Source organism: Macaca thibetana, chromosome 11 (genome assembly GCF_024542745.1).
Source record: "Macaca thibetana thibetana isolate TM-01 chromosome 11, ASM2454274v1, whole genome shotgun sequence".
NCBI lineage: Eukaryota > Metazoa > Chordata > Mammalia > Primates > Cercopithecidae > Macaca > Macaca thibetana.
Window position 1 is genome coordinate 6,412,693 of NC_065588.1, and position 18,214 is coordinate 6,430,906.

At 55.4% G+C, this 18,214-nt stretch overlaps 1 protein-coding gene across 1 annotated transcript; it reads left to right on the plus strand.

Annotated features, from left to right (window-relative positions):
• The first annotated feature begins 5 nt into the window (after positions 1-5).
• Positions 6-18,077, plus strand: PLEKHG6 (pleckstrin homology and RhoGEF domain containing G6). Its single transcript, XM_050747544.1, has 16 exons — positions 6-80; positions 1,369-1,574; positions 2,844-2,999; positions 4,546-4,710; positions 5,086-5,181; positions 5,398-5,448; positions 5,783-5,932; positions 6,829-6,939; positions 7,073-7,222; positions 7,376-7,513; positions 7,820-7,939; positions 8,264-8,396; positions 8,512-8,627; positions 16,002-16,147; positions 16,820-17,512; positions 17,701-18,077. The coding sequence occupies exons 2-16, from the start codon at positions 1,437-1,439 to the stop codon at positions 17,708-17,710; spliced, it is 2,373 nt and encodes a 790-aa protein (XP_050603501.1). The 5' UTR covers positions 6-80; positions 1,369-1,436; the 3' UTR covers positions 17,711-18,077.
• Positions 18,078-18,214: the final 137 nt, after the last annotated feature.

Here is an 18,214-nt window from a genome sequence, read left to right on the forward strand (position 1 = left end):
GGGAACCGACGGCGACGGGAAGCCCCGCGGGCGGGGAGGGCGGCGCAGGGCAGCGGCTGCGGTGACACCTGTGAGCACAGGTGAGCGGCGGGAGGGCTGCGCGGCCGGGACTGGGGTCTGGAAGCCGGGGCGAAGCGGAAGGCAGGCCTGGCCTCCAGAAGGCGGGAGGAGGGGAGCCGGGGGCCAGGCTGAGAAAGGACCCTGGGTAGGGAGCAGTGCGAGGGAGACGGCGCCCTCAGAGGGAGGACTATTGGGAGGCGGCAGGAGGGACAGCGAACGTTTCCTCCTCTGCTCCTAAATCGGAGGAAAGTAAGGGAGGGTTGAGTCGGGACCTCAGGCTCACCTGGTCGGGGCACAAGCACCTGCGCAGCCTCCTTGAGCCCACCGCCCCTTAGGAGGCCTCTCCTCTTCCAGGCCCTGCCCACTCGAGGGCGGGCCCTCCCTCCAGGTTTAGCCGGGAGGGATGGAGCCCCACGCCTGGCCACCAGCTCCATGGTGGTGTTCCCAGAGGCTGGCAAGGACCAAATATACAGCCCGAGAAACTCTTCTTCTATTTGACTGATCCCTAAGGCCAGTGGCCGGAGAGCTGGCCCCACTCACCTCCCTGTCTGTGGCCAGGAGGGTTCGGGTAAGAGAAGGGCAAGCCTTTCAGTAAAGGCCAGACAGTAAATATCAGCGACTTTGCGGCCTACACCGTCTGTCCCAACTAGCAAGAAAGCGGCCACAGATTATTAGGAGACCAGCAGAGGAGGCTGGATTCCAACAAAACTGTAGTTATGGACACTGAATTTGAATATCATATAATATTTACTTGTCCCAAAATATTGGTGGGTTTTTTGCAGGGGGGCAGAAGTTGTTCCAACTGTGTAGCTATGTAAAGGCTTGCAGGCTGTATAAAAACTGGTGGCAGACTGGGCTGTCTCCAGCCACCCCCACTCCCAGCCCACCCCACCCACCAGGGCCTCCCTCCAGCTTTTTCCCAGGCTTTATATGGGGAAGGGGATATATGGGGAAGGGGATGGGGTTAGAACCCTCCCACCTGGGTGTATCCAGAAAGCCCGAGACCTGTCTGTGACCCTTGTTCCCATTTGAGACCAGTGCAGGAGCTTGTACCCCAAATATGCACACATGTGAGAGAGGAGGTACATCTCCAAGGGGCTTCCTACACAGTATGTACCTGGACCTACCCTACTCCCATCAAGTCATAGATGAGGCAGCCATGTTCCCCCCAACAAGTGACTAAGCCCTTGGCCCTCTCCTCCCCCACTATACCCTCCTGCCCAGGCCCCGCACCAGTGTTGGTCTCCCACCTGGTGCCATTCGCTGATTGGGAATGGCCCTTCCATTCCTTTCTTTTCTCTCTTGCAGCCCTAGGGGACCTCTTTCTCCTGGACATTGAAGATATGGCCCTTTGGAGGTGACCCAGCAGAGAAGGGATGAAGGCCTTTGGTCCTCCAAATGAGGGCCCCCTCCAAGGACTCGTGGCCTCCCGCATTGAGACTTATGGGGGTCGGCATCGAGCCTCCGCTCAGAGCACTGCTGGCAGTCTCTATCCCCGAGGAGGCCTGGTGCTGGTGAGTCCAGACTGTGCCCCAAAAGTGACCTGGTGGGGCAGGAGGGAGGACACCCAGGCTGTGGAGCCTCTGTCCCCTTACAGGTTCAGAGGTTGAGCTATTCCTGCCCCTTACCCTACTCTTCTTTCCTGGATTGCAGGGAAGAGGAGGGCAGTGACAGGGCCAGGCTCCAGGGATGTCACACCCCAGTCCCAGGCAGCTGGGCAGGAGAGGCAGAGCCAGGAGAAGCCAGGCCCGTAGAGGAGTGCTGTTAGACAGGTCTCAGACAAAGAGCTGCGGGTAAGGTCATCAAACCCCAGAGCTGGCGCCTCCCAGGCACCCGCCTCTGCTTGGCAGGGGTTTGAGGGCTTCCTGAGATCTGCCTCTCCCTGAGTCAGGATGAAGATGAGCAAAGGTTCAGGGTGTCCCTGCTCCTCCAGTGGTGGGTAGGGACAGGAGGGTGCCTGCCTTGGCTCCACCCCTGGTTGGAACTGCCTGGCCCTCCTCCCATCCTGACCAAGGAGATGGGTGTGGAAGTCAAGTCTGTCCCTCAGCCTGCAGGCTTCCCCTCCACCTTGAGGACAGTTCTGCTTGTGGCTGGGATATCCCCTGCCTCACTGCACGAGAATTTTGCCTGTGGAGATGGGACTTTCCTAGGCTGTGGGTGAGAAGGGAGACTAGGAAGCATGTGGGGTAATTCAGGCCACAGGCAAATGAAGGAATGTGACCAGGCCTGCCCTGGGAGGAGCCATGTGGTGGCAGTGGCCTCAGCCTTTCACACGGAAGGGCAGCCACTCCCAGCTGGATGGGATGCAGGCTGCACACCCCCGGGGAGGAGGCTGCACATGTGTGTGCCCTCGTCCCCATGTGTCAGGGAGGCTGGTCACAGACAAGGAGAGTTACGAGAGACCAGAATGCTGTGTGCACCATGCCTTGTCCATGCACCCCCCGTGGTACGGAGAGCAGGAGGCAGTGGAGGCACACACACCAGAGTCCAGGCATGTGTGTGCCTGTGCACCTGCTCGGCAGGAGGCCCCACTTCTGCCCCAGGCCCACTCGGGGAGCCAGGCTGTCATGCCCCTGCCCACTCAGCTTAGCCTTGCTGGCAGCAGCCGCTGTGACTCAGGGCAGGAGCAGCCCACACCAAACTGGTTTGCGGGGAGAAGTGAGCCAGCCCGACTTACCAGGGTGGGGGAACAACATCTAGAGCCAAGACTGCCCCCCTACTACCTCTCTGGGGTTTCTGGGGAAAGAGAGGCACCCCCAGAACTTCCCCTACTCCTCTCCCAGGATCCCAGTCGCCGACGCCTCCAGCAGTATGTCCCCTTTGTCAGGGGTTCTGGCCAGTCCCGAGGCCTGTCACCCATGAGATTGCGAGATCCAGAGCCTGAGAAGAGGCACGGGGGCCATGTGGGGGCTGGCCTGCCTCACTCCCCCAAACTCAAGGTAAGGGGGTCCCTCTCCTGCCATCCCCACGCATGCAGCCCCAATTGTGATGGCTCCTCAGATGACCGGCAAGCCCCAGGGGCTGAGACCACAGGTCCAGGAGGCTGCTGCCTGCCAGTCAGACATGGCTCTGCGTAGGGCCCCTCAGGGATATATCTCTCCTTAGTCTATGCATGGCAACCAGGGACTTTGACTTGAGACACTTTGATTAAATGTGGATAAACGATTGATATTGAGCTTTCAGTTTTTGAAAATTACCAAGTCAAATTACCAAGTCGCTGAGAGTCAGGTATGCTCCCTCCATCCTCAGGACCACACCATCCTTTGCCGCCGCTGTGAGCCTCACCCCTCCTCTCGAGCCACATCCGGATGGAGTGAGTGAGGGTTAGGAGTGTCTGTTGCTTACATTACTAGGTGCCAAAGAAACCTGTAAAATGGGCCGGGCGCAGAGGCTGACGCCTGTAATCCCAGCACTTTGGGAGGCTGAGATGGGTGGATCACCTGAGGTCAGGAGTTCGAGACCAGCCTGGCCAACATGGTGAAACCCCGTCTCTAGCAAAAATGCAAAAAAAAATAGCTGGGCATCATGGCGGGCGCCTGTAGTCCCAGCTACTAAAGAGGCTGAGGCAGGAGAATCGCTTGAACCCAGGAGGTGGAAGTTGCAGTGAGCCGAGATTGTGCCACTGCACTCCAGCCTGGGCGACAACAGCAAAACTCTGTCTCAAAAAAAAAAAAAAGAAAAAGAAAAAAGAAATTTGTAGGCCGGGCGCGGTGGCTCAAGCCTGTAATCCCAGCACTTTGGGAGGCCGAGACGGGCGGATCACGAGGTCAGGAGATCGAGACCATCCTGGCTAACACGGTGAAACCCCGTCTCTACTAAACATACAAAAAACTAGCCGGGCGAGGTGGCGGGCGCCTGTAGTCCCAGCTACTCGGGAGGCTGAGGCAGGAGAATGGCGTAAACCTGGGAGGCGGAGCTTGCAGTGAGCAGAGATCGGGCCACCGCACTCCAGCCTGGGTGACAGAGCGAGACTCCGTCTCAAAAAAAAAAAAAAAAAAAAAAAAAAAAAAAAAGAAACTTGTAAAATGTAAGCCATGCTACCTCATTAAAAAATGCCATTTTATGGGCAAATTGTCAGTGGTGCCTGAGACCACTGGTTCTCTAAGTCTTGTTCTGATTCACTTGAAGTTCCCTCTGAGTGTCTGTTTCTGTCCCTCCCCTACCTCATTCTGATTCAGGAGACCCATGGAAAGCCTCTTTCCTGTCAGGGAGCCTAGATCAGACCCCTCTCCAGGGATCTTTCTGCAGACCAGGGTGCCTCTTCACCCACATTCCAGCAATGCCTTTTTCCCTGGAATTCCAACTGGGGCCGACCCCTGTCCTCCAGGCCTCCGTGTCCCCACTCATACTCAGTGCTGCCTGCCATCTCCCATTCCAGACACACACACACTTAAACACACATGCACACACACACAGCCCTCCTGGAGCCCTGTGGCTGGGTGCCAAGGATGTGGCCAGAGCTGATGCCCTGCTTGGCTCCCCCAGGAAGTCACCAAGGCCCATGAGCTGGAGGTGAGGCTGCACACTTTCAGCATGTTTGGGATGCCCCGGCTGCCCCCTGAGGACCGGCGGCACTGGGAGATAGGAGAGGGTGGCGACAGCGGCCTGGCCATCGAGAAGTCCTGGAGGGAGCTGGTGCCTGGGCACAAGGTGAGCCTGAAACTCACAAGGTGAGTCCGTCCCCACGGCGTGAATGCACACATAGATTCTGCTCTAGAGGAGGGAAAGGCCTTGGGAAGTGGGGTCATGTGGAAAAAGCATCTGGAAATGCGTTGATCTGGGTTCAGACCCCAGCTCTGCCACTTACTAGTGAGACCTTGGTCAAGACAGTAAAGTTCTCTGGGCCTCAGTTACCACATATGTAAAGTGGGGATAATACCACCTACACATTGGTTTGAGGATTAAAAGTTCATGGTCATGTACAAAGTGCCTAGAACCTATGAAGTGGATCAAGTAGCACTTAGCAGCTGATACATGCCATTCTAATTATCATTCCCCACTGAACCAGCATTCTCCCCACCCCAGGAGATGAGCCGGGAGCTCTGCCACCAACAGGAGGCCCTGTGGGAGCTCCTGACCACCGAGCTGATCTACGTGAGAAAGCTCAAGATCATGACCGACGTGAGCCTCCCTCAGCCCCAGCCCCGGCCCCATCTTCCCTGCATGATCCCCCATCCTCCCAGACTGGAAGACAGGTCACTGGGGGAGGGAGGGGCAGGATTTCAGGCCAGTCTGGGATCCAGGAAGATAGGTCAGCAGTATTGAAGTTGATGGGGGGTGGGAGGTGGCACTGAAGGGCTGCGCTGGGTCCTGAGACCCTCATCCCCCTCCCTGCAGCTCCTAGCCGCTGGCCTGCTGAACTTGCAGCGAGTGGGACTGCTGACGGAAGTGAGTGGGTGTTCGGGGGGGATCCTGGCACAGCCCGAGCTCTGAGCCTGGGGATGAGGGTGGGCCCTGCAGCCATCCCTGTCTACATTCCCACTGCCCTATTTTTTGGGACGCCTTGCCCTCCCTACTTCCCTGTTACTGGGGACTCCAAGCAGGCCACAGGCCCCCCATTTCCCCGACTGGCATCCTTGAGATCTTCCGAGCCCACTGCCCCGTTCATCCCTCTTCACCCCCGCCCCTGCTGTCCAAGCTTAGGGTCCTCACCTTTCCTGGGCCAGTGCCACCCCTGGTGACCTGCCAAAGGTGTGCTGCTCAGTTCTGCTCCCTCCTCCAGGTGTCAGCTGAGACCCTGTTTGGAAATGTCCCCAGCCTGATTCGAACCCACCAGAGCTTTTGGGAGGAGGTGCTGGGGCCCACCCTGGAGGAAACTCGGGCCTCGGGCCAGCCCCTGGACCCCATGGGTCTGGAAAGTGGCTTCCTGACGGTGAGGCCTGTGAAGGGCTGTGTCCGGATGGGGCAGGACTGGGAGCCCGCGGGGGTCCTGTGTGTAGGGCATGCCCGCAGTACGCAACTCTCTGTGGTTTGAAGGGCCGCAGGACACAGCCCCTACCCCTCATATCACCTCATCTCCTCCCTGCATGCCACAAGTCTGACCTCTGTGCCACAGGTTCCTTGTTCTTCTGGAGGCCCTTATGAAATGAAAATCTGTCTCAGGGAAGGGTCACACCTTGGCTCCCATCAACTACAAAAGCTGGGTGCAGCCAATGGGGCCTAAGTGAGGGGACCCTTAAGATGACTTGGGCGGGTGTAAAAGGCCACAGGAGGCACCCGGGGCATGGAGAAGAGTGACAAGAGAAAGCAAGAGGGCCTAGGGTCTGACTTTCTTCTACAATGTTACCTAGCCAGGAAAATGTGGGCCCTGCAGGGAAAAGTTGCAGTGGGGTAGAGAGGGAGGCGTCCTTCTCCTGGGAGCCTTAGGCACCCCCTCCACAGGAGCAAGGCTTCTGAGCAAACCCTTAGGTGGCCACCCCACCCCCAGGGTGAAATGGGATCTGCAGTGTCCTGAAAACGGTCCAGCTGAATTATTGATGGTGGGAGAGTAAGTTCAGAGCAGCAGGCCCCAGCAGCACTGTGGATGGAGGGAGCTCAGAGAGCTCTAGGTCTGTGTCGGGACCTCAGGCTCCTCCCTGGCATCCAGAGAGAGGCCTAGCCTTCAGAGCATTCCTGGGAGGATCCTGGGAGGCAGGGACTGTCAGGAGGGAGCTGGGCTCAGGGACTCCATGAGACTCTCTTCACCTGCTCCTGGGTCCTGCAGCCAGAGCCTGTATTCATGGTCTTCTCCCCGTGCCTGCTCCCCACCTCCTGTATCTGTCTCTCCAGTTTGGCCAGAGGTTCCACCCCTATGTCCAGTACTGCCTCCGAGTGAAGCAGACCATGGCTTACGCCCGAGAGCAGCAAGAAACGAACCCTCTCTTCCATGCCTTCGTGCAGGTGGGAGAGGGGTGCTGGGGAGGGGGACGGGTGCATCTTAGCCAGCCAGTCTCCAGCAGAGCCTGAGGCTGAGTTCACCACCAGGCAGGGCAGGAGGGAGCAAACCCCTGAGCCCCACCCGCCTTCCCTGCAGTGGTGTGAGAAGCACAAGCGCTCCGGGAGGCAGATGCTCTGTGACTTGCTCATCAAGCCCCACCAGCGCATCACCAAGTACCCACTGCTGCTCCATGCTGTGCTCAAGAGGAGCCCCGAGGCGCGAGCCCAAGAGGCCCTGAATGCCATGGTAGGTGCCCCGGGGGGGGGCTAGGACTCTGGTGCGTCAGGGACTGGGTATCTTTCTTAGTGTGTCTGTGACAGTGTAGCGCTGTGCTGTGGCTGGCGTTGGTTGGGAGAGGTGCCGAGCCATCCCTCCTCCCGCACCCCCAACCCCACCTAGATCGAAGCCGTGGAGTCATTCCTGCGACACGTCAATGGGCAGGTCCGCCAGGGCGAAGAGCAAGAGAGCTTGGCGGCTGCAGCCCAGCGCATCGGGCCCTACGAGGTGCTGGAGCCCCCCAGTGATGAGGTGGAGAAGGTGAGAGGGCAGAGGGAAGGGGCCCAGGAAAAGCAAGGTCCCAGGGATACTGGTGAAGGGGGGCCCGGCGAGGCCAGAACGCCCCGTCCTTGGGTGCCACGAGGGTGTCCATCATTCCTTCCCGGTGGTGACAGTCCAAGGGGTAGAGGTCAGAAGAGTACAAAGCAGGCACTGGCAGGCTTCCTCTAGCCCATGGGGGAAGGACAGAAACAGAAAGGTGTTGGTGGCAGAACCAGGAGCCGCTCTTGGCCAGGAAGTCCAGGCAGCCTGCCGAGCACCCTGACCCCTCCCCTCTGTGTCCCTCAGAACCTGCGTCCATTCTCCACCCTGGACCTGACATCCCCCATGCTGGGGGTTGCCTCTGAGCACACCAGACAGCTGCTGCTGGAGGGACCCGTGCGAGTGAAGGAGGGACGAGAAGGGAAGGTGAGGGTGCTGCGGACAGAGTGGAGGGGACGGGGCATGGTGGGAGAAGGTAAGAGGCAGAAACGCCAGAAGTGGGAGAAGAGGGGTTTTGGGGAAAGGATGTGGTTCTGGCTAAGCCCCAGTCATTTGTGTGACCCTGAGCCAGCCACTTTCCCTGCCTGTAAATCGAGAGATGGGACCAAAGTGACGGCCCTGGCCACTCCCACATTTGGGCTCTGCGTGTGTCCCTGTGTGTCTGAGCACCATGCCTGTGCCTCCTCCTGGACCAGCCCTGCCCCTGGCTCCAGCTGACCCTGTCTCTTTCCCCTACGCCCCCACACCCAGCTGGACGTGTACCTGTTCCTCTTCTCTGACGTGCTCCTCGTGACCAAGCCCCAGCGCAAGGTGGACAAAGCCAAGGTCATCCGCCCCCCTCTCATGCTGGAGAAGCTCGTGTGCCAACCCCTGAGAGACCCTCGTACGTCCTTCCTGCGGGGAGCCTTTTCTTCTCCCTCTTCTTAGCGAGGGGAAGGAGGGGCTGGGATGGAGATCAAATAAAGGCTGGCCTCTCGAAGGTTGTCTCCTCCATCCAGACAGCTTCCTGCTGATCCACCTCACTGAATTCCAGTGTGTCTCCAGCGCCCTCATTGTGCAGTGTCCCAGTCCTACAGACCGTGCCCGGTGGCTGGAGAAGACCCAGCAGGCTCAGGTACGGGGAAGCCAGGGATGGGGAGGCATGGGCAGGGGTCCCCAGAGCTCAGAAATGGGAGCACGGCGGTGGCTCACACCTGTAATCTTAGCACTTTGGGAGGTCGAGGCGGGAGGATTACCTGAGGTCAGGAGTTTGAGACCAGCTGGCCAACATGGTGAAACCCTGTCTCTACTAAAAATACAAAAATTAGCCAGGCATGGTGGTGTGTGCCTGTAGTCCCAATTACTCTGGAGGCTGAGGCAGGAGAATCACTTGAGCCCAGGAAGTGGAGGTTGCAGTGACCTGAGATAGTGCCACTGCACTCCAGCCTAGGTGACAGAGTGAGACCCTGAAGAAAAAAAGAAGGAAGAAAGGAAGGAGGGAAGGAAGAAAGGAAGGAAGGAAGGAAGGAAAGAAGGAAGGAAGGAAGGAAGGAAGGAAGGAAGGAAGGAAGGAAGGAAGGAAGGAAGGAAGGAAGGAAGGAAGGAAGATGGGAGCAAAGAGGGGAGGAGGAGAGAGAGGCTGGGGTGGGTTCAGGTTCAGACTGGACAATCTGATGTGCCCCAAAGAGGGAGGCAGAGCCTCCACCATCCATCAGAAGATGGAAAAAGCCTTTGGCCAGCTGCTGTGCCAGCCACTGGGACAGCCCAAGACATGGCATCCCCTGAAGGTTTGTACAGCCCGAAATGATTAACTTCTAGAAGTCATCTTCCATTTGCAGACATTTACAGGGCACTTGCTGAGTACAGGCGCTAGGGCTAGGTGCTAGGGAATCAGAAAAGAATAAACCACCATTCTTGCCCTCAAGGTATAGGTGCTGTAGCCTAGTTAGAGTAATTAGTATACAAATAATAGAAAGACGTTATGTAGAATGAAGCCGGGACAGAGAAGGGAGCAAAGCATTGTCTGCTGGGTCTGTTTGGAAGGAACACAGAGGAGCTGACGTCTGAGCACCATTTGGGAGGATACCTAGGAGTATGTCAGGAAGTCAAGGGCGGAAGGGAAGGGCATTCCACATGGAGGAGCAGAAAGTGCAAAGGCCAGAAATGTGAAACAGTTGTGTGTGTTGAGAGGACTGCCCCCATTAGTATTGCTACAGTATAAAGTACAAGAGTAGATACAGCAGGGAGAGGCTAGCAGGTAGGTGCCACCAGGTCATGCCCATCTCTGGATGTCACGATAAGGTATCCTGTAGGTGAGCTTTGTCCTTTGGATGACAGAGGGCCAGTGAAAGGGCCGGGCAGGGGAGTGATGTGAGCAGATAAAAAGCAGGAGGAGTTCAAAAGAAGAGAGATGCAAATGGAGCTGTATTAGGTCCCATAAACTTGGTGGCCTAAAACATATCAGAAGCTTAATCTCTCATAGTTCTGGAGGCCAGAGGTTTCAAATCAAGGTGTGGGCAGAGCTGAGTTTCCTCTGAAGGCTCTAGGGGAGAATCCCTCTTTGCCTCTTCCAGCTCCTGGTTGCCCCAGGTGTTCCGTGGCTTGTGGCAACCAAATTCCAGTCTCTTTTTCTGTCTTCCCCTGGCCTTCCTCTCCGTATGTCTGTGTCCAAATTTTCCCCTCCTTTCTCTTACAAAGACGTGAGTATTAGATTTCGAGCCCACCCTAAATCCAGAGAGAGCTCATCTTGAGCTCTCAGGATCTCTGCAAATCTGCAAAGACTCTTCTTCGAAATCAGGTCACATTCACAGGTTCCAGAGGGTAGGACACAGATATATCTATCTTTTGGGGGGCCACTATTCCACCCACTACAGGAGTGGAATGGCCAAAGGGGGTGAAGATTTGAGTTGGACTTTTAAGGATGGGAAGACCATGAGCAGAAGAATCAGAGGACCAATTGGGCTGGATATATTTCTGGAATAATGGCCATATCTGCCTAAGTCTGGAGCACAGGGTGTGTGAGTGCATGGTAAGAGGCCAGATTCTACAGACCCTCAGAGCTGCAGAACCCTGTGGCCTGGATGGGCTTGGGTTGAATAGGGTCGACAAGAGACAGCCCACCGTGAATCCTTTTTTTTTTTTTTTTAGACAGAGTCTTACTTTATTGCCCAGGCTAGAGTGCAGTGGCATGATCTCAGCTCACTGCCGCCTCAACTTCCTGGGCTCAGGTGGGTCTCCCACCTTAACCTCCCACATAGCTGGGACTGCAGGTGTGCACCACCACACCTGGCTAATTTTTTGCATTTTTTTTGTAGAGACAGGGTCTTGCCATGTTGCCCAGGCTGGTCTTGAACTCCTGAGCTTAAACGATCTGCATACTTCGGCCTCCCAAAGTGCTGAGATTACAGGTGTGAGCCACCGTGCATGACCCTGCCATGCATTCTTGAGCAAGGGTGAAATCAGTGGGTTTCCTCTTGAATTGGGTTTTCAGGAAATCAGGTAGCAGTGTGCTAGGTGGGCTGGAGGAGGGAGAAATTGGTGACAGGAGGTTTATTGTACTAGTTTGGGTGTGAAACATGGAAGGTTTAGTGCCACAGCCTTAGGGAGACATTGCAAAAAAGAACAAAAAACAAAGGAGAAGAAAGGAGCTAAAGAAGAGGGAAGAGGCAGGGGAGCTTTAGGGACACTGTGGTTAAAGTCTATACTGAGTTCAGAAAAATCCATGTGATTTTTCATGTGACCTTGTGAAAGTTATATGACCTCCCTCAACTTCAATTTCTTCAACTGCAAAACAGATATACACAATAACAGTATCTGCTTCCTAGGGAGACTCAAAGCTGTCTTTCAGCTTAGGCACACAGGCTGGTGCCAGCACTGGGCACAGGCTCAGGAACTCCAGATACCCAGGGGCAAAGAGCACAGTTGGCCTCCTGAAGTTTCAGTTTGGAAGACTGCATTGGCAGTGGGACCCCAGAGAGAAATGCAGTCATTAGAAAGGGAAAGGGAAACTCGTTTGTTTAGTTATTGCTTCCTCGGTGAGGTGGCTTTAGGGTAGGAATATTTAAACAGCAGCCCTTTGAAATCGAGGCAGCCAAGATACACCCTAGTGGAGATATCTTAGGGGCTTTGGGAAATGCAGAAAGAAAGACCCGGAATTCAGGTGAAAAATAAGGACAAAAGACACACCCCAAGGAGAGGCAGGTGGGTTTTGTGATGAGAGTGGTCTCCCATCTGCCCTGTCCCCTGCTTCCAGCTACGTTCACAGGCCCCTCTGCGGGGCAGGGGCTTCTCTCCACCACTTCCGCCTAAGCCTAAACACATTTTCCCCTAGGCTGGACTGACTGGCAAGTGAATCATGCTGGTGGCTAATCAAATTTTCTTGGCCAGGTGTCGTGGCTCACCTCCTGTAATCCCAGCACTTTGAGAGGCTGAGGCAGCCAGATGGCTTGATCCCAGAAGTTTAAGACCCAGCCTATGGCCAACATGGCAAAACCCCATCTCTACAAAAAATACAAAAATTAGCTGGGCGTGGTGGCGTGCGCCTGTAGTCCCAGCTACTCGGGAGGCTGAGGTGGGAGGATCGCTTGAACTTGGGAGGTAGAGCCTGCGGTGAGCTATGTTCCCACCGCTGCACTACAACCTAGACAGCGGGGTGAGACCTTGTCTCAAAAAAAAAAAAAAAAAAAAAAAAAAGTTAAATTAAAAATTTTCCTGAAGGCTAGAGGCTCAAGGGGAGCCCAAGGACAAAAGCAGAAGCTAGTGGCATCAGTGTTCCTAAAGCTCCACTTCCCCAGGACAACCGGTGGGGGTGGCAGCGAGTGCCAGGCTGCCTTTTTTCTTTGCCACCTCCACCTTCAGAACTTTCTCCTCTTTTGGCCGGGCGCGGTGGCTCAAGCCTGTAATCCCAGCACTTTGGGAGGCCGAGACGGGCGGATCACGAGGTCAGGAGATCGAGACCATCCTGGCTAACCCGGTGAAACCCCGTCTCTACTAAAAAATACAAAAAACTAGCCGGGCGAGGTGGCGGGCGCCTGGAGTCCCAGCTACTCTGGAGGCTGAGGCAGGAGAATGGTCTAAACCCGGGAGGCGGAGCTTGCAGTGAGCTGAGATCCGGCCACTGCACCCCAGCCTGGGCGACAGAGCAAGACTCTGTCTCAAAAAAAAAAAAAAAAAAAAGAAAGAAAGAACTTTCTCCTCTTTTTTTGGTTTTTAGTCACAGAACAGCAGCCAGACCCTCACCTCCTCCCTTTAGAACCCCCAGGGCTACTAAAAATTACCGGTATTTTATTAAGCAAACAACTCAGCCCCCGGTAGCCTCACTCCAGGCTAACAGGAAAGAGCTGTAAAGATCTATAACCAAGATACGCACCAAGGCTCCCTGGCCTTCCTTAGCAAAACAAACAAAACCGAAACTTTGGAATTACTTTTCCTGCCATTGTCTTACACCAAATTCTCAGGGAATCCTCTCTGGAGCCATCAGTCTTTATAAACTGAAGAGGGCAGTAGAGAGTCTCTGTTGGTCCTTTTCATGGCGCAGTCCCCAGGGGTCAGACTATTGTTTTCTCGCCCTGGCAGAAATGTTGACTTGCAGATTTATTCCTAGCGGGTCTAGCTGTGATGACTCACGCTTTCAGAGAAAGTAAGCTTCTCCAGGGAAAAGAGACTGAATCTTGGGGAATGCCCAGGGACTGAGAAGAGGAAAAGGAGCAGTGACAGGAACAGAAAGAGCTGACAGAGATGGCGACCGAGAAATGAAAGCAGGGAGACTGAAGGAGGCAGCCGAAGCTAAGAGCCAGGGTCTGAAGGAGAGGCCGGAGCACCCGTCAGGGAGTTACTTCACCCCTTGGGGAAATGCAGTGCACGCAGGACAGACAGTCCGCAAGTGGCCAGGCACGAGGCCCAGCACTGTATGGGAACTCCATAAATGTTTGCCATTGTCATCGTTAGGAGAAAGGGGTGGTCTTTGGGCCTGGGTAGGGCCTGCTGCTGATTGGGGAAACGTATCCGCATCTGTTGCCCAGGAAGTCAGTGGGCACCTTTCAAAGCTCGGTTTTAGTCCAGCACTGGGGAGTTCTGGGAGGAGAGTGGGTGAATCTAGGAGCCACCCCAGAGACAGCAGGGAAAGGAGGCATTTCCTCTCCACGGGGACAAAGGAAGGAGAATCCTGCTGGGGGCCCTCCCTTCCTCTTCTCAGTTTTGTAGGGGTGTCACATTCTGGCTCAAGCACCAATTTCCTTTTCCTTTCCCGTCCTCCCCTCTGCCCCCTCTGTGTCTCTCCTCTTATCCAAGCCAAGAAAATCCTCCCAGGGTTGCTGGAGAGGCTTTGGGCTCACTGGGAAGCACCTCAAAGAGGCCCATCCCCATCCCTCCCATTCCCCCGACCCCCCGCCCCGTGCTCATGGCTTGGGTCGGGCAAGGGGCAAGTTTAGCAGAGATGCTGGCATTGGACGTCCCTTACAGAAACTCTGCTTCCTTCCAGTTCTTTTCTTTCACATAATATCCCTCCCCTGGCACCCCAAACGCAAACCTGAATTTGGTCCTGTGGGGCAAAAGGGCACCCCAACAGGACAAGCAGGTCGGCCCAGCGCCTCCACCCTCCCTTCTCTCACTCCTTCCCTCACTTCACACGGAGCTGGGAGATGAGGCCTGGGAAAGAAGGAGTCCTGCCCTAGGTCCTAGCCCTGGCAGTTTTCCTGCTCCCAGGCACCCTCCCCTGCTCTGGCCAACAGACCACATCTTAGGAGACTGCTGTCACCCTTGGGACTAAGTGACTGGAGAGCCAGAAAAAGCAGAATTGGAAATACAAGGCTGATGTCATTTTCCTATCCCCGTTCATCCATTTCATCTCTTGTCCCGACCCAGCTGCCCCCAGGGTTTCTGGAGAGGCTTTGGGAAAGTCTAGGTGCCCAGGAATTGCTGGCTCATATACTTCAAACTGGGGAGATGCTGGAAATATTTCACAATTAGTATAGCATGGGCATCAGCCAATCAGAAGGCAGCGTGCACTAGAGGTCCTTTGCTGTGCCAGATGTTCTCCCCCTGGTTGCCAGATCATGGGGGTGGGGGAAGTGGATGAGACCCAGACAGCAGCCATTTCCTTACCAGCACAGAAGACTTCAATATTTAACAATGATATGGCCATACCAGCAAGTGCTGACATTAGTGCTGCCCACTGCAGCCACCGGTACCTCCCTTTTGCCAAGGCTTGCCTCCACCTCCAACCTCAGCTCTATCACCTTCTCTTCCCTCTCCTTCCCCCTCCCTCTCCCCCTCCCCAAGCTAACAACTGACCTTTCATAACTCTTTACCTTTCAAGGCTGTCCTTGAACATGTTGCATTGACTGAACTAGGACTCAAAGAGCAAGGCCCTGCCTCAGCTCTGCTTCTCCGTACCCGTGGGACCTTGGGCAAGTCACTTCACCTCTCTAGGTCTAGGCTTCTTATCTGTAAAATGGGCTAGGATTCATGTTCTCCACACCACAGGGCAATGGTGTGTATCAAATGACCACCTGTGCAAAGGTGCTTTGAAAATTTTTTCTCAGATGGCGCCATTTCATTCTGATGGTACCTGTATGAGATCGCTGCGGGGGGAGAGGAAGACAGACAATATAATGCGTCCTCTCCTCAGCCTTCTAGGAACTTTCCTCCCTCTGAAGGACAGCAGAGACCTCAGCCCAGGACAAAGCCCACCTCTGCCCATGTTCTGCCCTCCTGCTCCTCCCAGCTTCAGGGCAGAGGCCCAGGTGGTAGGAGAGGGACGCTCTTGAAGGAGCAACCAGTACCAATTCAGAACACTTATTCCACCATCACCACCAACCAGGGAGGGCTTCCTGAAGGAGGGGGCAGACCTGATAACGGGTCTGCCAATGGGACATGAGAAGCAGGAAGACTGTACAGGTAGGAAAAGGGCCATTCTGTTCACCCTACTCACCCCCAGCACTAGCTCCAGAGTTTGCTGCCAACCAAATCCCGGCACCACCCCACTTTCTTACTGTAAGAAGTACCCCCTTGGGCAGTTACTTAACCTTAAAGTCTCCATGTCTCAGTAGTAAGGTAGGGGTAAAAATATCTGGTTCATGGGGTTTTTGTAAAGATTAAATAAGGTAATGTAGGCCGGGTGCGGTGGCTCACGCCTGTAATCCCAGCACTTTCGGAGGCCAAATGGGGTGGATCACAAGGTCAGGAGTTTGAGACCAGCCTGGCCAAGATGGTGAAACCCCGCCTCTACCAAAAATACAAAAATTAGCCGGGCATGGTGGCAGGCGCCTGTAATCCCAGATACTCAGGAGGCTGAGGCAGGAGAATCGCCTGAACCCGGGAGGTGGAGGTTGCAGTGAGCCAAGATCATGCCACTGCACTTTAGTCTGGGTGACAGAGTAAGACTCCATCTCAAAAAATAATAAAATAAAATAAAATAAGGTAATATATGTAATGCACTTAGCAGGGTGCCTGGCAAACAACAAGTGCTCAATAAATGAGAGCTCTTAATAATGAAAGTGTCCTGTCCCAGATCACCCTACAGAAACTGAAGGCAGAGGAGTACGTTCAACAGAAGAGGGAGCTCCTGGCCCTCTACCGGGACCAGGACAGGGAGTCCCCCAACACCAGGCCCTCCACGCCTTCCCTGGAGGGCTCTCAGAGCAGCGCAGAGGGGAGGTAAGGCTCACATGGACTACAAGGTCTCCCGGCGTAGGGGGCCACAGACAGGGAGGGGAAGAGGAGGAAGCCCTAAGGCTGAGAAATGGCATCACTGTACACTTTCGGTGGAACTGGGAATAGATAGAGGAACACAGGCTATAGGGCAGGGTAAGGAAGGTCGGTATCAGCAGTGTTGGGTCGGGGGTGGGGGTGGGGCACAGACAGCCTACAGAGTTAGCCAGCCTAGAGGCACGCAGGGGCGTCCTGAGAGCAGCAGGCTCGAGAATGAAGGTAGGTGTGGATTTGCAGAACATCAGAGCTGCCAAACCCCCCAGTGTGAGAGGTCCATCTAGGATAGCACCACTGCTTGGCAGCAGCTTAAAGAGAAAAGAAGAATCGATCATTGAGGATAATATCAAGTAAGTTCAGGAAGCACTCAGCAAAAACCTGACCACCCACTCGATACAACATCCTGGACCAGGTGCTATGGATAAAACAGTTTAGAGGCAGCCCGCACTCTCTTAGGAGCTTAAAATCTAGCCAGCCAGATGAGAAAAACAATCACAGTGCGATGGAAAGGCGATACCAAAATAAGTTTGGAGGAGGGGCCGTTTCTGGATGTAGTGATCAAGGGAAGCTCCCTGGACTTGAACTTGACCCCTATGCATCTGACTCTGCCATTAATTGTAGGACTCCTGAGTTCTCGACCATTATCCCCCACTTGGTGGTGACAGAAGACACAGATGAAGATGCTCCCTTTGTACCAGATGATACCTCAGACTCTGGCTATGGCACTTTGATCCCAGGCACCCCCACGGGCTCCCGCTCCCCGCTGAGCCGTCTACGCCAAAGAGCCCTTCGGCGGGACCCTCGCCTCACCTTCTCCACCCTGGACCTCCGGGACGTCCCTCTGCGTCCCCAGCCTCCCAACCCCCAAGCTCCTCAACGCCGAAGCGCCCCCGAACTGCCAGAAGGAATCCTCAAAGGAGCCAGTCTTCCCCAGGGAGACCCACCGACCTGGTCTGAGGAAGAAGAGGGGGCCTCCGTGCGAGGGAATGTGGTGGTGGAAACACTGCACAGGGCCCAGCTTCGGGGCCAGCTTCCCTCCTCCCCAGCCCATGCTGACTCTGCTGGGGAAAGCCCCTGGGAGTCCTCAGGGGAGGAGGAAGAAGAGGGGCCTCTGTTCCTGAGAGCTGGCCACACATCCCTGCACCCAATGCGGGCTGAGGACATGCTCAGAGAGATCCGGGAGGAGCTGGCCAGCCAAAGGATTGAGGGTGCCGCAGAGCCTGGGGACAGCAGGCCACGGAAGCTGACTCGGGCCCAGCTGCAGAGGATGCGGGGACCCCACATCATTCATCTGGACACCCCTCTGTCCACATCGTAAGTGCTGGAGGGAAGCTGGCCTGGGAGGGGACAGACAGGGATGTCTGTACGGGGTGGGGGATGCAGTATAGAAAGAGGGCAGTGCAGGAGCAGGGGCGGAGGCAAGAAGGGCTCTCCGCCTCTCTTCACCCGACTCTCACCCATTGCCACTGACTGTCGCCTAACACCCCCTCCTGTCTTTTCAGAGAGGTGTGAGGAAGGCAGAGGACCTTTGGCATGCATCTCTCCCAGAGGAGATCTCTCCCCAGTAGTGCTGGTCACCTTCTGGCATCCGTGACTCTACCTCAAGGACCACATTTCCCAAAGGAAGCCTGGCCCAGGCACCCTGCCTCCGGCTCTGAGGACTTTGGGGATCAAGAACTGTAAATTTATGTATCATAGGTGCACCTAAGCCCCACAGAAAGTTGTGCATAAAAATGACTGCCCTGGCTGGGCATGCCTGCCTGTAATCCCAGCACTTTGGGAGGCTGAGGTGGGAGGATCCCTTGAGCCCAGGAGTTCCAGAACAGCCTGGGCAATATAGGGAAACCCTGTCTTTATAAAAAAAAATTTTTAAAAATTACCCAGGTGTGGTGGTGCACCTGTGTCCAGAGGCTGAGGTGGGAGGACCCCATGAGCCCAAGGGTTGGAGGCTGCAGTGGGGGCACTCCAGCTTGGGCAAAAGATGAGGGTGGGCGGAACAAGAACCTGCTACTCCTG

What these genes read in the sequence shown, in the direction of transcription:
- PLEKHG6 (XM_050747544.1), top strand. Translation starts at nt 1,437, where the DNA reads ATGAAGGCCTTTGGTCCTCCAAATGAGGGCCCCCTCCAAGGACTCGTG. An exon ending in CCCGAGGAGGCCTGGTGCTG is followed by an intron (nt 1,575 to 2,843) that starts GTGAGTCCAGAC and finishes CTCCTCTCCCAG; the next exon opens with GATCCCAGTCGCCGACGCCT. An exon ending in AAGAGGCCCTGAATGCCATG is followed by an intron (nt 7,223 to 7,375) that starts GTAGGTGCCCCG and finishes AACCCCACCTAG; the next exon opens with ATCGAAGCCGTGGAGTCATT.